This window comes from Gallinula chloropus, assembly GCF_964237585.1.
Source record: "Gallinula chloropus genome assembly, chromosome: 13".
Lineage (NCBI taxonomy): Eukaryota > Metazoa > Chordata > Aves > Gruiformes > Rallidae > Gallinula > Gallinula chloropus.
Window position 1 is genome coordinate 7,533,632 of NC_140098.1, and position 24,560 is coordinate 7,558,191.

The 24,560-nt window shown below is 38.0% G+C and overlaps 1 protein-coding gene across 1 annotated transcript in view; it reads left to right on the forward strand.

Annotated features, from left to right (window-relative positions):
- Positions 1-3,312: 3,312 nt before the first annotated feature.
- LONP2 (lon peptidase 2, peroxisomal) overlaps positions 3,313-24,560 on the forward strand; it is a gene marked incomplete at its 5' end in the record, with an annotated part of 43,166 nt that continues 21,918 nt past the window's right edge. The window contains 10 exons of the mRNA XM_084270007.1: positions 3,313-3,545; positions 4,479-4,713; positions 5,475-5,606; positions 6,750-6,872; positions 7,720-7,883; positions 8,584-8,678; positions 10,403-10,661; positions 17,491-17,632; positions 23,473-23,623; positions 24,089-24,215. Of these exons, the coding sequence (XP_084126133.1) occupies positions 3,313-3,545; positions 4,479-4,713; positions 5,475-5,606; positions 6,750-6,872; positions 7,720-7,883; positions 8,584-8,678; positions 10,403-10,661; positions 17,491-17,632; positions 23,473-23,623; positions 24,089-24,215 (1,661 nt within the window). The remainder of the gene's footprint in view (positions 3,546-4,478; positions 4,714-5,474; positions 5,607-6,749; positions 6,873-7,719; positions 7,884-8,583; positions 8,679-10,402; positions 10,662-17,490; positions 17,633-23,472; positions 23,624-24,088; positions 24,216-24,560) is intronic.

A 24,560-nucleotide genomic window follows, 5' to 3' on the forward strand; every position in this document is an offset into this window, starting at 1 on the left:
TTCTAAAGAACATCATTGCAACAAACAATCTGTAAGTATAAAACTGAACTTATAAGACAGGGAAAGTCTGATGGCAGATTGTCTTGTCTTAGAAAATAGCTGCACAAGGTTGAGCTATGACTTGAGACCTCTAGGGAATACCAGTGAGGGAGCAGAAGTGTGTGTGCATCTTAAGAGAAAAGAATCGAGTTTAGAGAGACAGGTGAACCATAGCCTAGGAGTTTATATTGCATGGAAACTTAAAAGAATGTTTTTAGTTTAGAACAATGTTTTAATACTCAAAATGTCCATTTGTATCAGTACTATGGAGCTCTACCATTTTAAAACTCAAATTTTGTGAACAAGGTCAAAAGGCTGCTGGGATTAATCTCTATAGAACTTGTAGGTTTGAAATCTCTACCACAACCCCAAAAGAAAGAAATGTATCTTCAGTATATGTACTCTGGTAGTTCTAAAAACTATGTGAACCTCTTTTACTAACTTTAAAAAAGACAGAATCACTTCAGTCTTCCCTGAGATCATATCTTAGAAAGACAAATTCCATGTAAATGAAGCCTGAATTATTTTACATAGCCAGAGTCAGAACATTTGTATTAGAGTAACTTCAAGGTCGTGAAACTATGTTCTAGAATAGAAAAAAAAGAAAAAGTAGTAATAATTGACATCTAATAGGTAAAACATAAATATCACATCAGGATTAATGAGAGCTAGTTAAAGATCTAGCATCCTGTAGCACATCACAGATGCACAGGCATAGTTGAACTATGTAAGTGCAAAAGGGGTTTAAGAACTTCTGTGCATCTGTAAAAAATATTTGCTATAATTGCATTTTCTGTCTTTGTGTTAAATTACTTCTACTTTAAAGTAGTAGTAAAATTATTTCCAAACAGTAACAGTGCAAAGCATTAGGAATTTATTTGAAATGAAAATAGGTAGATGTACAGCAAGTACATGATCTGTTTCTGAGAGGTTTCAATACTTTTACAATGCAGATTTCTAGAAGTAGGTTAATAATAAGAAAGAAAGTATCAAGTTTTTTGAAAGAATGCTATATGGTATTGGCAAGACCAATGTTGGAATACTAGTTGTAGGCTATCTGTGTTTTAAGGAGGATGAAATTTTATAAAGAAATGTGGTTAATAGAGAAACTCAAAGTTAAGCCATGACTTGATCATGGAGTGAGTATTGGTTGCACTCGCAGAGGAAAGATTTTTGTCATAATAGGCAATTCTTTCACTTGTTAGGTAAAACAGAAGCCAGTCTCTGGAGACTGATATTACAAGCAAAGGTGGAAATTTTAACAACTCAACTTTTTTGTTGGTCAGTCTAAGTCAAGGCTTGAATGCCTTTAGGAGCTACAGTGTCAACTCATATGGTGGACTTGATGCAGAAGTTGCTGCTGAGAGTCAGAGGTCAGAGGAGATAGCAATTGTCCCTTCTGATCTTAAATCCTCAGAGCTGGGTGCAGAGAATCCTATTAATGCTGGACTGTTTCTGCATGTATCAGAAATATTTGGCTAGTCCAGAAAAAAGTTTGAAAGGCTGGTGGCTCAAATGTGATCTTGTTATATTTAAGAAAAAAATAATTTAAAAAAAATTGGGATGATTGGGTGCTATCTAGACATTGTAATTGGGATGTAGCCCTATTGTATTGCACACTTAGTACCTGTAATAAAATATAGTCCTGGGTATTCAAAGTTGTTCACTAGAAACTGAAAGGAATTTTAAAGCATTCATTGAGACTTTTTTTAAATGCAGTTCTAGAATGAATTAAACTATTTTTAATGACTGCAGGGACTAGTCACCTCTGAGGGAGGAGGGAAAATGGTAGCCTGGAGAATAAAGGTAAGATTGGTGGGTTATTTTTAATGAAAAGACTCACGCTGAGAAAATTCATCAGTAAACGTGGTGAGTAGACGTTTAACCTTTAGCTTTTGTTTGTGTTCAGATTCCAAACTAATATAAAGACACTTAAACATTTGTGAGTCTTGAACATGTTTACAGACTAATTATATTGAACATCAGGACGTCCACAAAACACTTTCCATATTCCTGTGTTAGGTGCCCTTTTGTATTAATGTTTTCTAAATGTCATGTTGAATAGTGTATTAAATTCCAGTTTCTTTCTAAAGTACCTGAGGTGGCTGCTTTAGAAAATACTTTACTCAGCTGCAATAACTTCTTGCATTTAAATATATTGTTAGTATTTCCATATGCCCTATCACTTTGACATTTTCCAATAGGCCAACAGGTTAAGGTGTTAATAAACTGCATGATCAAGCAAGTTTTTCACTGTAGCTACAGCCCTGCATTTCGGATTGTCAGTTTGTTGCTACTGCGATTTCCCCTCTGTACAGAATTACCTTTGCTCAAAACGTGTTGTGCAAGTCAGTGATTAACAAGGGATTGGCTAATGTAGTTCATTGCATTATGCAATTTGGATGTTGCATCTCTCTTCACGGACGCGGAAGGGGAGTTTCTAAAACCTGCTTGTTCATCTGAACTGTCCGTCGGGCCCGAGTACTTGGAGCCCTTTCACCTGGACAGGCTTTTTCAGGACTGGGCACAGGACGGTTACTGCTCAGCGAGCTGCGCCCTTGGCTGACCCCTCCAGCTCTGCCGCGAAGAGCTGTACTGCAGCACACCTCCCACAGCCCTGGCGGGGCGCCTGGGTCTCTGCAGGCGCCCAGCCTGCCTGGCTTACGGGCTACCGCCCCGCGGCCTTTGCTCTTCACTGCTCCCCGGTCCGGAGGACAGGCTCGAGTTTGGGTCCCCGTCTTGCAGAGGGGAGGTTGCATCCTGCATTTCCTCCCTGAGGTTTAAGGCTGCCATAACCTGTGTTTGGAGAGTCCTGGACCCTTGGGCCAGGAGCTAGCTGTAGGAGGGCCGAGTTCTGTAGAAACAAACGCCATTTCACCCCCTTTCACCAATGCTGTACGTTGCACAGGTTTGTTACAGCGCGCTTCATCTCTCAAACGGAGAACTGGCGCCTGCCAGCCTGACCTCTGGCTTCGGCTTTTCAAGGAGGGAAAAAGCCCGCCCCCCCGGGGAGAAAGATCCGGGAGTGCTGCTGTATGGGGCAGCGCAGGCTCCCCGCCAGGCGCGGCCGGGGGCATGTCGCCCCGGGCGAAGGACAGGCAGCCTCGCCCGCCCCCCAGCCCGCCCCGCGGCCCGGCAGGAGGCGGGTACAGGGGCGGGGTCCCGTGCGGCCTGTCCCTTTCGGGCGCCCGTAGCGGGGCGGGGCCGCGCGCGCCGAGCCTGCCCGGCCGCACCGGTGTGTGGGCGGCGCGCGGGGCCGCGCAGCGGGCGGCCATGGCGGCGGGCAGCGCCATCCAGATCCCCAGCCGCCTCCCGCTGCTGCTCACCCATGAGGGCGTCCTGCTGCCCGGCTCGACCATGCGGACGAGCGTGGACTCGCCGCGCAACATGCAGCTGGTGCGCAGCCGGCTGCTGAAAGGCACCTCGCTGCGGAGCACCATCATCGGCGTCATCCCCAACACCAGCGACCCCACCTCCGACTGCGACGATCTGCCCTCCCTGCACAGGTGCCGCCCGGCCCGGCTCCCCCCTCCCTCGCGGTCTCGGACTCCGCACCCTGGCGCGCTTGTCAGCGCTGCCGCCGTACCGCAGCGTGCTGCCCCGCGGCCAGCTCGCCATGTTGTCACCTCCGCGGGAGCGTTGGGGTGGCAGGGGCGGGCCTGTTCCGCTCCGCCGCCGTGCGGAGAACGCTTCTCCTTTCAGAGAAACGCCCGGCGCCGGAGCGGGGCAGGGGGGAGTTGGGGTGTGGGGGGGGGTGGAGGTGTGTTTCGTGGTGGCAGGGACTGGAAGGAAAGTTTGAAAAGGAGACCAAGGTGGAAGGGAAAACACGGTCAAAGGACGCAGGCCGGGAGCATGAAGGCTCTCGCTGCTGTGAACGATAGCGGTTTTCGTTCAATAAGCAGTGTGCGTAGTGACCTAGTTCATGTCAAATGCAAACAAATTTTATTTCTGTGGGACAAAGTACAAGTAAAACTGACCTGCGGGAATCTGTAGTCTCTAAACTTTACCACATCGGTAATTTTGCAAGAAAGGAACTTCCCTTTTAAATATGTTTAAGCAGATACATGTAAAGGTTGTTCAGAATGAGGCCAATAATTTGAGTAAAGGCCTGTAAACTACAAACACTCAGCTTTCCAATGCGAGTAGTCAGAGCAGAAGTGTGAGGGTTCTTGTCCACAGTGAGATCTGATACGTTATTTATGAGAAAAATACGTAAGTTTTTGAATCGGGTGACCGTTAGCTCGTTCATTTTCAGGTTCTAGGATTTGGTTTTGTAATCTGTGTTCCAAAGGGAAACATACAATTTAGTTGCTTTTCATGATAAGGAGCTATGACTCGGAAGGTTCTTGCAACCCATAGCTCTGTTGCCCCTTGGTAAGGGCCACACAAGATGTTCTGTGGAAGCTGACAAATAATACGAAGATTTGATCTGGTTTTAGGATTGGCACAGCTGCCTTGGCAGTTCAGGTGGTTGGTAGCAACTGGCCCAAGCCACATTACACGTTGCTGGTTACGGGCCTCTGCCGATTCCAGATCCTGCAGTTGCTGAAAGAGAAGCCGTATCCTGTTGCTGAAGTTGAACAGTTAGATCGACTTGAGCAGTTCACTAATCAGCATAAATCTGAGGAGGAACTTGGAGAGCTATCAGAACAATTCTACAAATACGCAGTACAGGTAAATTGTTTTAATCCCATGTATCATATATTGATATATTTATACATATGTTTGGTTTCTTCTCTGACCTTTTCCTTCTGTAGTTCTATTTTTTCAGTGGCTAGTAGATTTGCAGTATTTCGGCTACAAGTATTTTTATTATAGCTTACATTTTCTGCATTAAGGTCCATGGTGTCTGTACAGCTCACTGCAGGATTAGTCTGTGTGGGCTAGTACTCTGATAAGTTGTTGTTATTTGATATATGTATAGTAATGCTATAAATACATTCTAGTAAAAGTGATAGTCTTTTTTTTTCCTACAGAATTTATATGTAAATATATGTCATGAATTGAGGTTATGTGAGGGTTGGTTTTTTTAAAATTATTAAATGAGAAAAAACCCTCTAGAGCCTTGATTATAAACAACTGTCCTCAGGTACAATGAATTTTAGTTTAAAAGATGTACAGAAGAAGAGTCATAGCATTTAAATGACTGCAGAAGTTTTTCATCATGAGCATGTGTGGGAAGTGAGAAGTGTGGGCATTGAAAAAGGTGCTGCAGACAATTAGGATATTTTTGAACTTCTTGAACAAGCAGAAAGCCTGAAGTCTGAACTGCCCTATGCTGGGTTAGGGAATTCTTCTTTTTTTTTTTTTTTAAATTTATTTCAGTAGCTTTTGGCTGAGTACCTAGATATATTTCATGCTGAAAGATACTCACTTAAACTATTGAGAAAGAAACATAATAATCATGAGTATTGTGCGTTGTGTGTTCCTTACAGTTGGTTGAGATGCTGGATATGTCTGTTCCTGCAGTTGCAAAGCTGAGACGTCTTTTGGATAATCTGCCTAGAGAAGCTTTGCCAGATATATTAACTTCCATCATCCGCACGTCCAACCAAGAGAAACTTCAGGTATTAGGTTCTTAATTTTTTTAAAGGGGAGTTAGGTGTTTACAATTTTTTTTACATTTTATTACTTTTAGATAATTTTGAAAATGCTTACACTTGAGAATGTACAGTGTTAACACTCTGCCAGCAGGTGTCTGTGTTACAACTGAGCATGAATACTTGTAAAAGGCTATTTATTATATTGCTGTTTAAAGTGTTTCTATGTGTGTATGTCAGAACTTGCCTAATAAGGTTAATCTGGTTAGCATTGAAAACCATTCATTTTATTAACAATAAATACAGCATGGACTTCCCCTTCCCATGATAAATATGCTAAATCTTTTTTCTAATTTTGTTGACATACTTATTACAGTTGACAGTTCATTATACATCTCTTAATACCAACAGCTTCAGAATCAGGCTTTTAAAATATTTTTAATAATTTCCCCAAGTGTGGGTTTTTTTTAAAACACTAAGACATTGGTTAAATTTGCATCATGTGTCAAAATAACTTTATGCATGCTGTGTTCAGAAGGTTTTTGTTGTGGCTTTTCTTTTCTCACTGCTAGTCCGTAAAGCATAAATTTGGTTCTTTTAAAGCACAAAATTTAGCAATTATTGCCTTAATTTGAAGTGAAGGTGTGTCCTGTAGCTGACTAACCTGGAAGGTACATTAGTCATTAAATTTATTGTATCCTTTCTTATATTAGAAGTGCTGAAGAAATGAGCAACCCATGGAAGGTGTGGAAAAGCCACATTCTACCTGTTTCTACTTACTAGCTTCATTAAACATCAAAATGGAATAACATCTAAAATATTAAAAAGACAAACCAAAAAACGGCATAAGGTGATTTTTTTTTTCTGGGTTATCTAAGGAGATCATGCTGTAACTTTAGAGGGCTAGCTCTTTCTTGAGGCTCAGTAATTGAAAAATAGAATGCTGATAGATGTTTACCACATAAAATACAACTGAAATATCAAGATGCTTTAAAAACAGACATACAAGGCTATATCTTGTTTAAGATAAAATATTTTATTCTTATTTTGGAGTGCTTTGTAGCTTAACTCAGGTCAAAAGACAGTAATAGTACCTACCTGCCATGTTCCATTCCCTGAACTGATCCATCAGCATGAACTTGTTGGCTATTTGTAACTCCTTCCTCTTAGATTTTAGATGCTGTTAGGCTGGAAGAACGATTCAAGATGACTATACCATTGCTTGTTAGACAGATTGAAGGCCTGAAACTGCTTCAGAAAACAAGAAAGCCCAAGCAGGATGATGATAAAAGGGTATGGATCTTTAAATAAGGGATACTTAAGCAACCTAGATGTATAAAGATGCGATTCTAAACAGGCTAATGAACATGCGTTTTAATCTCTGCAGTTTCCATTTATAGCTGTAATGTTTCATGGCAGTCCAGAGCTGCAGAAAACACCCAGCTGGCAGCTTTGGCTGTTTAGATACCTAAAGGAGGAAATTTTCTTTTAAAACTAACTTGACTCTGTTTGTCTGTTTGTTTACATACTTCATTCTGATCACTTTCTGACTCTGGAAAAATGCTTGGGTTACTTTAAAGAGTTACTGGGTGCCCAGTTCACTAGTGTCGCTCAGTTTTGGCCTGTGCAGTGAAAGGCGTACCTTTTACCAGTGGCACTGCAAATGAATGTTAGCTTTTGAAATGCAGATAAACAATGTGTTGTAAAATGTAGCTTGCTAAACTAGGTCAGTTTGGACTTTTGCTGCATTTTACTATCACAAAGTAATTGAGAAGTAAAAAAAAGAGAGATGACATCTGTTTTCTAAAGATTCTTATTCTGCTTATGATGGGCTGCAATGCCCAAAAGTCAGAAATAACTCTCTTCAGTTTTGGTCTACTGTAGTCTGCTGCTTTAGGGTAGATAGGATATACTTATGAAATACATAAAGTAAAATGAGAGCTGTGACTTTTTAAAGTAATACCAATATACTTTGTGAAGTTATTTATTGGATTAAAATTTTCTCATTTTTTTAATGAAGGAGGCTCTCCTAAAACCTTGCATTTTTTGCCATGGTTTCCATTTGAAGCCAAAGTATACACCTTACTTAAAAAACAAAAAAACCTAATACTGCTTTCTGGCTTTGTTTACCATTTCATAGATTGTAGCTATTCGACCTAATAGAAGAATCAATCACATTCCCAGCACTACAGAAGATGAGGAGGAAGAAGAAGATCATGATGATGTTGTCTTGCTGGAAAAAAAGATTAGAACATCCAGTATGTCAGAACAAGCTCTTAAAGTTTGTCTTAAGGAAATAAAGAGGTAGGAGACTTTCAGATGGTTGTTTCTTCTCTTATTTTGTATTTTAAAAGAAATCTTGTGTTAACTTTTTGCTTATTTGATATGTTTGTGTTGGTGTGTTTTGGAATTGATTTTTAAAAATTTAGTAGACTGCTTTTTTTAATTATAAATTTCATAATTTCATCTGGAACATCAGAGGTGATGACATAGAAATATGAAGTCTTTATACATTACATAGCATTAAACTGCAAGCTCTAAGCCTCTGTTATGAAGAGCTCAGGGGGAAAAAAAAGCAATAAACCCCCAACTAAATATAACATTATTGTTAATGAATAAACTGATCCATCCAGTTACTGGGTCTTTTTTTCCTCTGTTTTTCTGTGAGAGGATAACTGCTATAACTACCTATGGTGATAGGTGATTAGCAACCTCTTTTTCAGTGAGGATGTATGTATGTATGCGTGCATTGTATTTGCATAGGGAACTGACTTTTTTTTTTCCCCATTTCTGTTTTAATTCAATAAATAACTTATTATTTTGAAAAGTCAGTCTCTTAATTGGTGGAGTAGTGACTTGCTTTTTTGGTTATTATGGCTGTTACAAACTAAGAGGGCATGCTGATGACCTGAAGTTTGCTAAATACCTGTCTTGTGGTGCAGGAGAGTTTTACTTCACAGTTAATTCTTGATTAGCCTTATGAATTCTGTGCATGTATTTCCAGACTGAAGAAGATGCCCCAGTCAATGCCTGAATATGCACTGACAAGAAATTACTTGGAACTGATGGTAGAATTACCATGGAACAAGAGTACAAAAGGTAAACTCTTCTATTATTGTTGATTATCTCTTGCACAGACTTTTTTTGGCAAGTAACCATCATGTAAATAGGTAGTTAGTTCTGTCTTGCAAATGTTTGTCTTCATTGTCAGATAAAAATGTTATTAATATGTTACTGAAGTCTTGCATCTACCTGCTTTGTACTAATATCTGTATACTTACTAGCATGAGTAGCTCAGTTGTACATCTAGGAATGTGAATTTTAAAAGTATTAGGACTATCTATACAAAAAGTGAAGGTGTTATTACTTACAATTTGTACTACCATGTATCTAAAATAATGAAGAATGGAGCATTTAATTATAAAAAAAGCATTTGTACATTTCTGTAGCATTAATCATCCTGAAGAAGGTTCTGGTATGTCTTAAGTCAATCAAGATTGTTAAGGAAGAAAAGGATGCAAAAGCACCATTGTAGTTAATTTTAATAATTACAGTTTTGGGTACAAGAGAAAAATGCAGTATCATGTCAGCTTTGTACTAAAGTATTCAAAGGTTGTGAGTAAAGGTAAAGAGTAGAATACGAAACATCCCTCTTCCTGCTGACCGAAACAAGTAGATTAAATGGGCAAAATGACTTGTGAGAAGGTGTACTGCTGGAGAAAAAGGATCTTAATTCCTTCTAGCACCCACTGAACAATGAGGCTTTTGAACAACATTTAAAACCTGTCAGATTTTAAAAAGGAATTTAGCGTACTACACCATCAGAAACATCTGTGTATCTTTGTCCCTCTTAGAATATGTGGTGATGAATTTTGACCATTTTTGACTAGAGCCTTGACTGTTTACAAATCTTCTTGTAATCAATAAATTATGAAATGATAGTTTTTGAAATTGTGAAAAGCTTTAGACTCCATAGATAGATACAGTGAACAAAAACATACTTAAATATAAAAATAGAAAATCCAATAGAAAATGACAATCATTAGTAAATTTTTTGTTCAGTGGTTGATTGCAAAAACTTTCACAGTTGATGATGAAATTTAATCAGAATTGTCTGTATATAAAATATGCACATTTACTATACTGGTATGAGAGGTATGCCTCTGGAATGCACAGAATTTGAGGGGTGCGTGTGTGCAGAGTTGATAGACTTTGCTGCTTTCTGCCTACTCTCTTTATGTTGTAGAGCAAAGGAGAGGACATAATGTTGTGACAGAAATTCCTGCTCTGTGCAAAGCATTAGTTAATGTCTGTCAGTAAGGCCTGACCGTTTATCTCAAATTATGACAATTGCAACAAAAAACCCTTTCTTATCCTAGTATCACATGGGTATTTTTACAGAGTTGCACAGCAAGTAAAGCCTGCCAGCCAAGCCAGTGAGATCTTGCTCTGGTTTTGAGATATAGACTATGTAACTGGATGATGAAGACACAGTCTTTTGAGAAGGCTTTACCATATAGACTGAATTGCTGTTCCAAAATAGACACAAAGTTCATTTGAACCAGATCTGAATCTGTGACACAGTGTAAAGGTGGTGTTCTAAAATTTCAGTATTAGTACTATGATCTATCTTACGTCTAATCTCATTAAAGGAGAATTCTAACACCTTTGTTTTAGGAAAACATTGACTGAAATGTGTGTGTCTGTCAGGGGGATTGCATTGGTGAAGGTGTTTGAGAATGTGTTGGTTTCTGTTGCATTGTAGAATTGTTTCCATTGGTAAAGGTAAAAGTGCTGATACATTTTCTGTTGATGATTGATAGATCGCCTTGAAATTCGGGCAGCTCGAATTCTTTTGGATAATGACCATTATGCTATGGAGAAGTTGAAGAAGAGAGTTTTGGAGTACTTAGCTGTCCGACAGCTTAAAAATAACCTCAAGGGACCCATTCTTTGTTTTGTGGGGCCCCCAGGAGTTGGTAAAACTAGTGTTGGAAGATCAATTGCAAAGACTTTGGGTCGAGAATTCCACAGAATTGCTTTAGGAGGAGTCTGTGATCAGTCCGATATTCGAGGCCACAGGTAACTACTACTTCTGTTCCTAGTTGAAATTTTCCCTTTTGTTTGTTTCTGAATGTATCAATAATTTTAGTTGTTTAGCTAATACAGAGAAATTTTGCTTGTTTCAAAGTGTGGTAGTTATTAACTGATTTTTCTTGGAGTTCAATGGTGTTACTCAAGGGAGAAATTTAGTACAGGAATGGATGTTTGGTGTTGATGAGATACAGCCTTTATTCCTCCCTTCTGCTGCTTCTTTTTGTTGTTATAGGACAGAGTGGAATTTCATCTTCAGTCATTTTTGCACTTTGAAATAAAATTCAGTAGAAAGTCTGATGCAAACTTTTGAAGGTTGGATCTGATTTTTCTACTCCTAGAAAGGGTTGTAAAATTTACGTATCAAAAATAGCCTATGGATAGTGATGTAATATTGCCCAACAGGAGTAGAAATTGAGTGCTACTTCGAAGTTACTAGAGTTAGCTACTGAGTTACTTAGTATTTCATACTGGTTAGTGTACTATTTTCCCTTTTCAAAAGGAAGAGCATACAAGTACATTTAACCTTAAGAAGGAAGAGGAGATTTTTGGTGTGTGTTTCTTTAGGACTTGTTAATCTTGTATTTCTTCGTGTATTTACTTTTTAGACTCTTAAACTTTGTTTAGATTAGTCTGTTCGCCATTCCTTGCAACTGGAAACATCTTCAATGGGTAATGTAAGTAAGTATTGGCAGTATCAGTGCAGCATTTTTGGTTCCATTGAACATATGCTATGCTTACTGCATACATTGTAGGAAGTTTGTAATAATAGATTTGTTAGTGTTCTGAAGATCTGTAAAACCAATGTGGAGTTTTTTTAAAGTCAGATTACTGAATAAAATTTCTCCTTACAACAGTAAGTCAATTCTTGTCAATTAAAGCTGTCAGTTATTTCTTCAATACCATAGTGCAGGTAATTTTACCCAGTGGCTATGCTGCTACTTTCAATCAGAGTACGCCATCATTCTTGCTTCAATTCCAAGTTATTCTGTAATTTCTTTATGTTTTCAAGGCATAAAGAGGACCTTGATGTTTCTACCTCTTGTCTATGTAATTTTATTGAAATCTTACAAGAAATCCCATAATAAAAGTTCATTTTGTAGTTTCAGACTTAGAATTGTGTAAGGTAGTTGCTTGTGTGACTATATTAGAATGGTGGAAGCTTTCAGTCCCAAGTGAAAGGAATGTGGGAGACTCACTGAACTTATCCATAAATGATAGGAATCTGGAATATAATGTATTTCTAGAAATCTAGAGTATAACTATTTAAAACTTCTAAGACCAAAATATGATAGATGAAAAAGCAAGTAAATGGTGATTTTGCACTTGATGACAACTTGAAAATGCTGGTTTTTTGTCAGCAAAACCTTTAGTCAGTTAACCTTTGGTCAGTTAAACCTTTAGTTTAACACTCTTGATAAAACTTAGCTACAGGTGTAACTCCTGTGCATGTTCTGTGGGAAATTTGCAGTTCTGTTTTCCGGAGTCTTGGACACTTCCCTAGAATTGTAGCTTGAAAGAATCATCTATGGTTTTTCTTAGTCTATATTTGGCCAATACACCCAGATGCCACTAAGGGTCTGTAGATATATTTGTTTTAACGCGTCAGGTTTTGCTGCAGAGCAGCACTCTGCATGTATGGCTTTTGTAAACCTTCATAATATCTGGCCTTTCTACCAAGTTATGTAGGCACGAATGGAAGAAGGAGCTAAATGTTGTCCTCCTCTTTCACTGTGTATCATTCCTGTAATTCATAACCTGGTTGGTTAATTGCTACTTAATAAATGAGAATTCTGATGGTTTAGAATATTTCTGGTATGGATCCTAAAAGACAATTAATGTGATTCAACAACATGTTGCTATTCGAAACGAAACCACTAGAGGCTGTTGAATACTAAGCGTTTACAGACACCAGTAACTGTTCCAGAGCAGAGCTCAAGCCTTTGTAACAGGGAAACCAGGTCTGTGAGATTGACGTTAGGAATAAAAGTAAAACTCTTCTGCAATCGCCAGTAATTCCTTACTGTTATCATTTTTGTTTGGGGTTGGTTTTTTGTTGGGTTTTTTACTTTGTTTTCTATCTTGTGCTTAGATCTAATAAAGACAGCTAGAAGAAAGCTTTTATGAATGAAGGTTTTAGAAACTTCTGAATTCAGGCATTTGTGGCTGTTACACTGTTTTTGAGGGTGTCACTATTAATGCATGTTAGAAGCTAACCATTATAAACTTCATATTAAAAATTCACAGGAAATCAGCTGATGGGGAAGTATTTGGTAAGAGTATTTCATCAGCAAAGGAAAATATGATCTAGAATGAGCAAGAGTATCATGTGATTACTTTTTAACAAGTGTTTAGTTTAAGACTAAAAACAAACTTCAAAGCAGCTGGTATGAGTTGTCCCTTGTTAACCAACTGCTTTTGCAATTTTTATGTAGGTAAAATCAAAACAAGCAGTTGCATACTGTTTTTTAATACTGGAGTTTTTTTTCTCCTGCCTTTCTGCTTCTCAGTCTAAGATTTAATCAAAACTACAGCTTTTCTATAGACCTTTCACTGTAATGTTCTTTTGTATGAATAAATCCTTCAAGTTATTCCTAGTCAAGCGAAGCAATAGTGTACATCTGATGGCAGTTGTAGAGGGGAATTGCAGAAGTGGTCTAACAGAGGAGGAGACATAAGCTGCTGTTCTCCAAGTTTTACTGCTAAGGAGGCTGATTTTCTAATATTACATGTTAGGAGCTATTCTTTTTCTCCTAAAAGCTCCTTACTAGGCTTTAAGGCTTAAGTTAAGGATTCCATTAGAGGTGCAGAAAAATGATAGTCTGTGTACCTATTAATGTACTACATTTTTTTTAAAATATACTAATTGTGCTAGAACAGTAAAAAACCAAAACTGTCATTCGGTTTCACTTGCAGGCAAATACTGCCTGAAATAGCATTCACTTTGGCTGCTTATTACTGTTGTAAGTGAAAGATGTAGACTGACAGATTCAGCAAGCAAGGTCTATTAGATGGCAGCAGGGCGGGGAGTGGTGTTCCAGCAAGTGTGCTGTTCCATGTGATGTGTAACTAGGGCAGCTGGAAACACCCAGGTTTTGCCATTTCAGTGTGGATCATGTGCCTGCAGCTGGAGGGGTTGTGAATCCTTTTATGATTGGGTAAAGAGTAGCTATTACTGTTCTGTATTCCCAAAATGAAATCATCATCTTAGTACGAAAACAGAGCTGCTTCATCAGACATCCTCTAGGAATTAGTTGCATTTACCACTCATCTGTACCATATGTAAAAGTTTGCTGGCGTACGTTTGTTGTTTATATGTATTTAAAAAAAAATATTAGAAAAACTCACCACAAACAAATCACCCTGAAGGGCTACTTAGAACTTTTTTCCAAGGAACTCACTGTATTTAAGATCCTTCTGTACTGGTATTTTGGTTTATACAGGAGCTATATGATCTTCTCTGTTGTATGTGCATGTGGCTTGTTATTTTTAAAAAGGAAAGACGTAATTGTGCTGTTTATTTATAGTGGTGTTGGTGAGATCACTGTGAAGTTCTTCTCTTTCTCTCACAACCCTGTGAAGCACTCTTTCTTATATTACCTTTGCTTTTCAGTTTCTAGAAGTTTGTGTAGATTATTCTGGCTTAGACCTGCACTGAAAACTTGTTCAGGTGCATCTGTGTCACAGAAGGTGACAGTAACAGCTGTGCTGGAAGTTCACAGCACAGGCCTCAACAGCACTAGAAGAAAACCAAGACCTTAGAACAGTTTCACATGTGTGAGACATAGCTTTGTTGTACAAGTATAAAACATAAATACATTTGTAAAGCACTTGAGTGTACACAGCCTATGTCCTTGTGGAAAAAAAAAACCTGTGACCTTGTTCAGGTAAGTTCAGGAATGAGGCATTAACTTTGTTATTTTTTCCTACCTCTGCACTGTAGAAAAAACCCACTGTAGTTAAAATCAGTTTAAACCTTTTTGTCTTTAGGACAACATTAAGAAAGTGAGTCAGATTTTTATCAATTATATAGTACTGCTTTAAGGGTTCCAATTCATACACATTCCCAGTTTACACTGGGAGAGCTGTCGAGGTGAAATTTCCCAGCTGCTTCTTTGCATTTTCTAGGATATATGGCTTCTCATAACACACTGTCCAACTCTAGTGTTTTTTTAAAGGTAGCTTTTAACTGGTTTAAAAATAAATAAGAAGGTTACTAAATTACAGTCCTTCTGTGGTATGAGCTCTTGAGTGGTTTTTTTAATTGTTACTACAGAAGTGAGATAACCAAGAAACTTGATGTGTACTTCCTGTTTTGAATATAAAGCAGCTAACTCTCTAGGTTTGATGCATGGCAAGAAACTGCATCAAAAAATGAGTAAAGCCACATTATATCATCAAAACCACTAACACAGAATATTGGTTTTCCTCCTAGCTAAAATAATAATAAAAATAAAGGAATAACATCACATTCAGAGCTGCTGTTCACCAACAGCTGTATTCAGTTTTACAGGTTGCAAGGCAAAGGTTAATGTCCAGACAGAAAAATGACCTGCTTGTAATTTAAAAATATTATAGTGATTTTATATGTAGATATCTGTAGCATCTGTCTTGCCTCGAGGACTCGTGTGTTGAGATGTGTTCTGTAATCATTCACAAATGAAAACAGGCTACCTGTGTTTATATTCTCAGGGTAAAATACTATATTATTGTTCTTTTTCATCCTACATAGGGCATTTACATTAGCATTCTTTACTCACCTTGGAGATCTTGAGTCTTGATTAATAGTATAATAAAATATGTAATGGTCCTTCTCCAATAAATGAAGGTGTCATGGACTTAGACTGTTGTTACATGTGGGAAGACTGAATTGGTATCTAGGTATTTGTTGTTCCCCAGTTTATAGTTTGATTTTCTATTTCATGGTACATGGTACATGAAATAGAATGGCATATTGTATTTGAAATTTAGTGCATCAGTGAAACATTTATATTTGAGTTAATTGTTTAGATTTACCATATGTAGCAATGATTGAAAGTGCAAATGAGAAGAAGACAGTACGCTAGAGGAAGAGCGAGAACAGGCAATTGTCAGGTAGTGAACGGAAGAGCAGCATGTTTCTAGCCACTGTGCGCTTTTCTCATCTGTCAACCCTGATTCAGTGGAGACTGAGTCTTTTGTGGGACTGCTCCATAAAGGATCAGATAAAACTGTGCATGTAAACACACGAACACATATTAAAGAAGTGTCAAGTCTTTAAGCGTGCACTTGAGAATAAAGTACTAAGTCAGAAAAAAGAATGCTTCATAATTACCTAATTATGTTATCCTGTTGGTGGCACAGAGTATTACAATCAGGTTCTACTCTCTCTGCAGCAGATAGAATTATTTGCTGGTGCAGTAACAACCTTTTGTTAAAAAACCCCACCAAAACAACAAAAACAACAACCAAACAAAACCCAAACCCACAAACAAATGGGGACACACACACACACAAACATTCCAACAAAAAATCCCAAAGAACTCTCCAGATTGCTACAGTGTTTAATTTGGTTGCACTGGTAAACAATTGACAGTTGTGAATTTCCAGTCTGCTTCAGTTTTGTAGTTTTCTGATTAGGTTTTATAGGATCCTTGCATTCTTTTGGCAAGGTTGGCTGTGTGCAGATGGAGAACGGAGTGGCATGGTAGCATAATAGCTCCCCCATGCAGATTCTTAATCTGTAATAAAAGTTATACAGAGCAATCCTAAAGGGAGAGGCATCCACTCACTGCAGAGTAAGACTACACAAAGCAGTGAGGTGCTGAACTTTTACATGCTGGGTCTTCCGGTCTTTAGCAGCTGTCTCATGAAGGAATAAGCAAACTGAAATTCTGCTGCATTTCTGGCTATTTAGAAGATCTTAAAAACTTATTTTTGCTCAGATGTAAAATGAAATACAGTAACTACAGTTTGTTCCCTGAGTGGTTAAATATTAGATATAACTAATGCCATTGCTGTGTGGTTCAATTTGGGTTTTTTAATATTTAAAGTCTTCTCTGATATATTTTGAAATTACTCCCATGGTATTTTTGGCTTCGACTTTCTAAATGTCATCCTGTTTATTTTGGACTGTATTAAAACAGATCACATGGCAAAGTAGGCCTGTTCTGCAGATCTGCTGTGTGAGGGTCATGAGACAGTTATTGTAATTCAGCACTTCGTGTATCTCTCAGTTCTTGAGTGACCAGCATTTCACCAACTTTGCTGAACAAGTTCAGACTAATAACTTTGATGTTCCATTGTGCTGTTCTGATTTTTTATTTTATGATGAAATGACATAGTAAATATTTAATTCTGTGAGTGTTAGTTAGAGCGTGCTGTGTATTGACAGTTCAGCATATTTGGAATTTTGCCTTAATTTTTAAGATGCTGTGTAAATTCTGTTGTGATGAAACCCAGTATCATCATTATTAAAATATTATTATTAATGAGGTTCCCAGATCTGCTTCTCCTTGTTCATGCAGTACAAGGATGCTTGTACTGAATTGTGTAAAATGCCTGCAAGCCATAAAGTTTGGGCAGACTTTAATGTTTATCTTTCCGGACCAACTAGTGTACCACAGAATTGAATTTTCATTTGCTGATATAATTACTTTTATTAGTACAGGTGCATATTCCATATTTTTATAAACTTGTTCAAAAAAATGTGCAAAAAGGCAAGAATTGTTACAATGCTGCATATTCTTCCATTTTCCTTTGAGTTTTACTTTCGATGTTGCTACTCTTGTTACATGTGTGTGACCCCTCTTTCCCCATATACATTTGTTTCTCACAGGCGCACCTATGTTGGCAGTATGCCTGGCAGAATAATTAATGGACTGAAAACTGTTGGGGTTAACAATCCAGTATTCCTGTTAGATGAGGTTGATAAACTGGGGAAGAGTTTGCAGGGGGATCCTGCAGCAGCCTTACTTGAGGTAAGAGATGTTAAATTACAAGCATTGTTTCATTTGTAATCAAAAAGGATTAAGATGCTGGACTCAAGAAGGAAGATTCAGTGGACAAAAAGCACGACAGTGTCAGCTTTTTTATTCAAATACTGTGCTGTGACATTGTTGTATTTCGGTCAATTACTTGTTGCAGGATGCAAATGCTGTTACGTAATGTACAGGTAAAATATCTTTAATCTGCATGGCTTGCACTTAACCACAAGGATGTAATTTGTGCTAAGTGTTCTGTATGTTTAAATGCTGCTTAAGCCTTTAAACATTATTTATTTGGGGGCATTTGAGACATTGATTCTTAATGACTAAATGCTGTTAGCTGTAAGAAAGAACTCCAGAGCAGCCATAGAGTAGCTGCACTTTCTCAAGTTTCCCTTTCCCTTTCTTTCTTGGAACAATTTTGATGCATTTTCGAAGATTTTGATGGTACAAGCTTTTATTGGAGCTGAACATTTCACCTAGCATGTGATAAGGACTGATTGTGCATTATTTTAGCAGCCTTTATTTAATTAATGTTGTAATTAACTTGCTGAACTTAAGTTTTTCATTTAAGTCTCCTTGACTGATTGTGGTGTGGTGGGTGGTTGCTGTTAAGTGTTTTTCCTGAAATTCTGACACTCAGACCAAGATATAAATGAATCTAATTTTAAAATATGTGTTGGTTATTTTATCACAAAGAGTTTAAGGGTGTTGAAGTTGATTTGCTTAAAGGTGCAGGTTGAATCTGGAAGATAAAATAAGGACGTTGGTGAATGAGATACTGCTGAAATATTTTGTAAATCCATCCATCAACTGTTGAAATGTTATTAATTAGGTTAGTTGGTTGGGATTTCAGGAGGCTAAAACATGAGTGATTATGAAAATGATGAATTGAGACCTATGCCTTGGAGGCTTTGTGTGTCAGACTGTAGCAGTGAGCAGCAATGAGTTGCCAGAACTCACTTTCTGCCGCCTCCTTGCCTGGAGTGTGATGCACGAAGATATTCCAGTACAATTCTTTGTTCTACTGACTTTTGTATTCCGTGGTTTTATTCTAGTAGTTTGCTGGAGTGAGGAAGGAGCACCTTCTCAGGTATGGGAAGAGACAAAGAACATTGCTCTTCCACAGCATCTTAGTGCAGAAGGCTGTGTGCACCTTCCTGTGCTAGCACTGATGATGAGGAAAGGAGGGAATGAGGAAGGTAATGGCATGACAGGGCTGGGCTAGGCTGATGCAACCTGTCCAGAGCAGATGTAGCACCTAGTGCACTTAATGGTTTGAGTATTGTGCATGTTTAGAATTTCCTTATACTGCTTTATTTTTACACTGCCTCTTTTACATTCTCTCTGGCTGTAGGGGCTACCATCCTATCAGTATTTCAGCTGAATTGCTTCTGTGATTTTTCTTTACCAGTTTCAGTCAAAAGGAGTTGGGTTAGTAAAAGATACTTACTAAATCTTTTGAGCAAACCTGGCTCACTTTCTCTGAAATGATTTAGGACATAATCCTAGGAACATCTCAGTTGTCACACTTAAGGTACAGTAACTTCTGTAGCTGGGTGGTTGTAGGTGGGGATGAAAGGGGTTCTTGTAATATTTGTCTACAGAGTCATGCTAATGACTCCCTTTGACTGACAGTGCTTAATACAGAGATTTGAACATGAAAAATGCTCCCTAAATTATGGTGTCATGTGCTCACACGTATGCTGTGTGACTTTGTGCAAATGAAATGTCAGTTGATGTTCTACAAATGTTATTTTCTTCCAGATAGATAGTGTAAAATTACTGTTGTGACAGGGCCAACTAGTTCTTTGAAAATCAGCATATGAACAGGTTATGGTTTGAGAGCTGTGTTTTGATCTTTACATGTTAACATGAACCTAGTAATAAATGTGCTAGAGAATAACATGGCTTCACTTTTTTAGTTTTCAAAAATGATAATTACAGTCCTTTACCTGTGTATTTCTCAGATGTGGTCCACATTTCTAGGGTGCATGAAAAGTCTCTAAGTGCAAGGAAAACAGGAGTGTAAGATACTCAAATGCATTTTCTCTGTACTTTTCACTTGCAGGATTTTATTTACTCTTTGCTGTTAATGAGTTCTGTTTCTGAGTTTGCTGGTATTCTGTCATTTTTCCTTTAGATATTGAACTAAACTGGATTAAATCTAGTCAACGCATGGGTAAAAAATACCTGGAAATCAAATTTTGTTAGGTAGCTGATTGTTGTTCCCTTGGCAGTCAAAATCAGTAATGAAGCAATGATTTGGCATTTCTTGGAAATCCAAGTGTTCCAATCGTGAATCCAGATCTGTACATTAACAGTGTTACTTTTGTTCAAGCTTTGGTGTTTCTTTTAATTTATTTTCATTTCCTGTCTTGCAGTCGAGAATTAGCATTTTTGTTCTTATTCTGTCATATAAAGCGTGTGAGGCCAAACCAAATTAATTTATTTTAAAATTATTTGTGTTTTAATTTTTGCTACTTTGTTGCTGGTTTGGAATGCTTCTGGTTTTTCCATGTTTTACAACCATATTCTTAGTGATATTCAATTCAGCTCCTGCCATGGATTATTCCAGCTGAGGCTTATCAAGTTAGCTTCCAGCTGCCTGGTTGGGCTGCAGACTTTATGTAAGTCGTTGCTAATTGGTCATTAGTTGCGTCTGGAGAAGTAATTGCTCTATTAACCATCTCTGGGCTGGTCCCCTGTGAAATCTGTATCTCTCTCTAATGCTGTCTAAACATGCTGAAGCAGGTGCTTTACCTCCTCTAATGGAGAACTCTTGCCTGGACACAACAGTTTAACATTCATCTGCTTTTTGTGGTTTACATTGTTGGAAAGTCCATCTGGAATGAACAAAGGTGGCGATTAGGTAGAAAAAGCAATAGTAAGTGGTCACCTAACTGGCATATTTGTTTTCTAGACTGCTACTTCTTGTTTGTTAAGTACCATCGTTAAGTGTAAAAGGCACATCCTTTTTTCCTTAATGTGTAGGTGTGTTACATTCTCACTGACTATACAGTGGGATATACATTTAAAAGAAAATTGCCCTGCAAGCTTGGAAGCAAAGTTTGATGTTTCATAATTGCTGGATGTGTGTTTAGTTCTAGTGCTTCTGCAGAGCAATTGCTTAAGCAAAACAGAATGTCTTCCTATTTCCAGTTACTGTTCATGAACAAGGGAATGTTTAAGTCTAAATTTAGATGACCTCTGTTTAAAACAGAAGAAAACAGAAATGGATCCAAGTGCCTGATAGTGAGGATTTGTATGCAGGAAAATTAGACCAGGAGCATAGCCAGGCAATTAAACGTTCGTGGAACTTATTCTGGATTTTGTGGTAATGTAAAACTTGTACAAAGAAGCTTTTGTATGCATGTGAGTTGTTGGCCATAAATTAACCAAGATGTTTTGTTCACTGAATGTTCTTTTTGTACTTAATATTTTTGTATTTGTTGAATATCTTCAAAAACTTTTGAACTTGAACTTTAGCACAGATACCTAGCTGAAAAACAGTTCTATTTGCTTTGGAAAATCTCTTTTAAATGCATAGGTCTGATATTGTTTTATGTCTTACTCTGTGAAATAATTACCATGCAGAAGAATTATCATTCCAGAGAAACTCCAGCCCTTGTAGAAAATCTTGGATAAGTCACATTTTTAGATATAGCCCAAGTTGGTTTTGATTACAGTTTCCTTTACCTTTGTGAATGAGCACACCACTAGTGTTTTGTATATCTTTGTAAATACTCTTCATAGGGTTTGTAAGAATTTCTAGTTGCAGACTAGGAGAAAGGGGTATACACACATGTAGATAAATTTATAAAAAACTAACTTGGTCTATCAGAATACATTATTTTTCAACATCTTTGGAAGTAATTGCAAATGCTTCAGCTAATAGATCACAGAGACATGGTGGGACAGCTTGGATGACTGGAATGCTATCATGGATGGCTATGTGCTTTTTAGGAAAGATTGGCTAGGGAGTTGAGGTGGAGGAGTTGCTGTTCATGTGAGAGAGCAGCTAGAATGTATTGAACCCCCCCCTGGGGGCGGATGATGTACCAGTTGAGAGCTTATGGGTGAGAATCAAGGGGCAGGGTAGTGTGGGTGACACTTGTAGGTGTGTACTACTGGCCCCCTGATCAGGAGGAGAAAGTTGATGATGTCTTCTACAAGCAGCTAGAAGTAGCCTCGCAATCCCAGGCACTGGTCCCAGTGGGGGACTTCAGTTACCCAGATACTTGTTGGGTAAGCAACAGGGCCAGTCAGGTATGGACCGGACAGTTTCTGTGACGTGTGGAAGAAAACTTTCTCTTACAGATGGTGGAGGAGCTGACAAGGGGGGAACAGTTACTGGATCCTGTTTTAACCAACAAGGATGGTCTCATTAGGGAAGTGAAGGTTGGGGGCAGCTTGGGACATAATAAAGTCAGAAATTGTTCCTTTTTTTAAAAAAATGTGGTTCTGGCATTCTGTAAAAAAGGTACCCTGCTAGTTTGTTCTGATCATAAATCATTTCTGTTCTAAGAATTTTTAACTTTTCAAAGACTGCACAGAATTCAAGAACAATGAAAATTCAGAGTTGTTTCTGCCAAAACTAGCTATGAAGTGCTTAAATTCAGTTTTTTAGAGTTATCAACACTGTTCTTGGCTATAACTCAAGTTGCTAAGACAAGGGGTGCATTCATTTGGGTACAGGCAGAGAAATTATTCTGACAGTAGTGTGCTGTTTCTCAAGAGATGCATAGGTCCCATTATTTGTACCATGAGAATTATTTGTGTCGGTGTAACATTGATAATTCATCATTTAGGAAGGCAAAGTGTGCCAGTACTTTAAGAGGGAGTGGAATGAGGTTGGTTCACAGGTGGTGATATAGAAGCCAACTGCAGATTGCTATACAAAGTGACCTTCCAATTTTTGGCATTGTTAAAAATCCTACAAGGGAGCACCTTAATACACTCACAATCCACTTATGTAGAATATTTATCACCTAATGCAAATAGCTTAAATATAAGCAAGTGTTGCATTAGTGCACGTGAGTAGTACTAAAAGCAATAGGAAGACAACAGTGTTACTTAGGCCATAGTTCTAATTGTGCATTACATTTTTGTCATTAGTCAGACTGTGTGTTGTTAATCTTCAGTGCTTGTTTAATTTTGTCTCCATTTTTTTATCACAAAATTTGGGGAAAAAGGAAAAATGCAAAGATTGTGTTAGGAAAGTTGGAGCTCAGCTGGAGTCAAGGCTTGCATGGAATGTCATGAGCAGTAAGAAGAGCTTCTATTACAACATTAGTATTAAAAGGGTGGGCAGAATTGAATGAGTGGGTGATTTAGTGACAGCAGGTAAGGCCAAGATAATTCACATTCTTCCCCTTGGTCTTCACAGTGAGAGCTCTCAGGTTGGTGTGCTTACAGAAAGAAGAGCTTCAAGCAGAGATGAGGTTTGGAGTCAGAGATTACTTGAGAGAATTCTACCCATAGGAATGCATAGGACCACTCGGGCTGCTTTTCCAAAGGTGCTGAGAGTCCTTGAAAGGCCACTCTACCATCTGTGAAAGGTCATGGAGGTAGATTACAAGAGGTATTTGTTGATTGGAGAAGTGCTGCAGCCATCTTTAGAAAAGGGTAAAAAGAACTAATAGGGAAATGACTTTTTTTTGCATGTGATGTAGATTGTATTCACAGAGTAATCAGAGTGAGGCAGGATATTGAGGGTCAGGCTTTAGTAATATTCATATTATATGAATGTAAAGTTAAATTTGACATAATAAAAATGTGCAAATGTTATTTACTTCTAATTGAGCCAACTGCATCAATTTTGTGTTGTTAAGGTCTTGGATCCAGAACAGAATCACAGTTTCACCGATCACTACTTAAACGTAGCCTTTGATCTGTCCCAAGTCCTTTTTATAGCTACAGCCAACACTACGGCTACTATCCCACCTGCTCTCCTGGACAGAATGGAAATTATTCAAGTTCCAGGTAACACTACAGGGTTTTCATTAAAGTGATGATTGCAAGTCCTTAAACAATGTTTGGGTGTTTTTTCCTGAAATGAAAAGGGTTCCTTAAGGTAAGCCTGCCAGGCATCTAGACTGAATGGCCAAAGAGAAAGGTACCATTGCACTTAGGAAAATTCAGTTCCAGGTATATGGAGATACATTCTGCAACAGTATTTTCACTGACTGGTGTGTTTGTATTCTACTTGGCTGTTGGCTAATGCATCTTTTTAAAATTCCAGTGAAGAAAAGGATCTTTGAAACATTAAAATTCTGTTCTTGTTCACTTGAAGTTATGAATAACCACAAAGTATCATACCAACTTTTAAATAATAGCTGGGGATTTTTATGTTAAATTCAATCAGGTACAGTTCTAAATGTTAACAGATTTGATTGTGTTGTGTTGTGTAAGCAAAACATAAGTAAATATATGCATTTTCTTTCGAAGGATATACACAAGAAGAAAAAATTGAAATTGCACATAGACACTTGATTCCTAAACAGCTTGAGCAACACGGCCTGACTCCACAGCAAATACAGATTCCACAAGTAACCACTTTGGACATAATTACCAGGTAAATCTGTTATTCGTTGCTTTGAGTTTAAATAACTTCTCTTTCTGGTAACTAGTAGATCATTTATAAAGTGGTAACACAAAACATCTCTTAAGATCTATTGTCCTTAATATTTCAGAAGTTCAACAGTTGGTAATTTATGGAATTTCTCTTTCCTGAGTTCTGGCTGGCTCTGCTGGCTAAGTCAAATAATTTTTCCTTCCCTAGAGAATTCTTTGATATGTTTCTGAGACTGTGGCTTGCTGTCAGTTGTGTTGACACAATTGGCAAGGCACTATGAATAAACAGAAACACTTTAAGCTAGTATTGCTGCACTGTTCAGTGTGTAAAGCCATGGTCTTGGCA